Source organism: Propithecus coquereli, unplaced genomic scaffold, assembly GCF_000956105.1.
Source record: "Propithecus coquereli isolate 6110/MARCELLA unplaced genomic scaffold, Pcoq_1.0 Scaffold962, whole genome shotgun sequence".
NCBI lineage: Eukaryota > Metazoa > Chordata > Mammalia > Primates > Indriidae > Propithecus > Propithecus coquereli.
The window spans coordinates 613891-615140 of record NW_012155974.1 but is presented as its reverse complement, the minus strand read 5'-3'; the positions used below and the strand labels follow the sequence as shown (position 1 = coordinate 615140).

General features: G+C 36.7%; 1 protein-coding gene across 3 annotated transcripts in view; it reads right to left on the bottom strand.

The window, feature by feature from the left end:
* The window catches only part of KIAA0232 (KIAA0232 ortholog), a 63741-nt gene extending 62669 nt beyond the window's left edge, over positions 1-1072 (bottom strand). For all 3 annotated transcript variants that reach the window (XM_012665115.1, XM_012665114.1, XM_012665116.1), the window contains exon 1: positions 571-1072. In XM_012665115.1, the coding sequence (XP_012520569.1) occupies positions 571-801 (231 nt within the window). In that variant the 5' untranslated portion in view covers positions 802-1072. The remainder of the gene's footprint in view (positions 1-570) is intronic.
* Positions 1073-1250: the final 178 nt, after the last annotated feature.

Sequence of the window (1250 nt, the reverse complement as noted above, 5' to 3'; positions counted from 1 at the left end):
GCTCAAAGTCAAATATTAATAAAATGTGTCTGACCAACTTATAAGGTGATACACAGTGACTTATGGCAAAGTTATGTGCTTTACTGAACTGTAATTCTACTGATTTGTCACATGCACTGATTAATAAGCAATTTAATGTCATTGTTGCAGATAAAATACAATATTAAATTTGGAATGATACAAAGTATATAAGAGGTTCAATGATTAGATGTCTAGTCATAATACATGAGTTTCCTAAATAGTAGAAACCAACATTCGGGAGCAGTGTTACTCAAAGATAGCAGGTTGTCAAACCATAACCAGTCCATGGTAAGATATGCAGTCTGTTTCAGAATGTAATCAACACTGAAAATGTCTATGAAGAAAATAACTACACTACACAGTACACTTAGTGACATGGCTGATTTACATTCCAAGGCAGATTCTTACCATCTTGTCACTGACAGTTTGAAAGTCTGCACACCACACAACGAACAGCTCAACTCTAGAGCATGAATGCACTCTTTTAAGAAGAAATGTATACACAGAGACACAATCAGTTTTTACGAAACACTTAAAATGTGTAAATACCTGTTCCTGCAGGTCGTAATCATAGCTGTCATGCAGTAGAAGACTGAGGACATACCGAGTATAAATCATGGCATCGATGCCACATTTTTCCAGCTCTTGTCCCAGCCAGGTCTGCACTGGACCCAAAGCATGAAGCAGAGACATTTCAGAAACAGACATAGGACCTGGATAAGAACTTGAGGAGCTTTCAGATGGCAAACCATCCACAACAACTGTACAGACAGGGTGCATGAATTTAGGTTGCTAACATTCTTAAAATGCGAAGCATTTTCTGTAGTTGATATTCTGTTGGTATCTGGAGGGGATTTTCACTCCAGTAAAAAGGAGAGATGCTTGACATCTAGGATAAGCATTTACTTTTGCTGGTAGTCAGCCACCTAAAACAGAATTTCCCTCTTCAGGCATGACCAATGAATCAACATCCTGATAGCAACATACATGTAGATGCGATTTTCTGCTTTAATTTCACATTGAGGCCAAATGGAAGTCTCCAGCAGAACCTACAAAAATGAGAGAGAAATAAAGTACATGCATTATATATAAATTAAATTATTGATCTTTTTAAAAAAATCAAATGAACTGTCCTCTTTGTTAAAATATCTTTGGTATCTTAGAAAACCAATTTTTCCCCCAACCTCTAACATTTTAAACGTTTAAAATGAAGCACAGTGCGGTGGTGC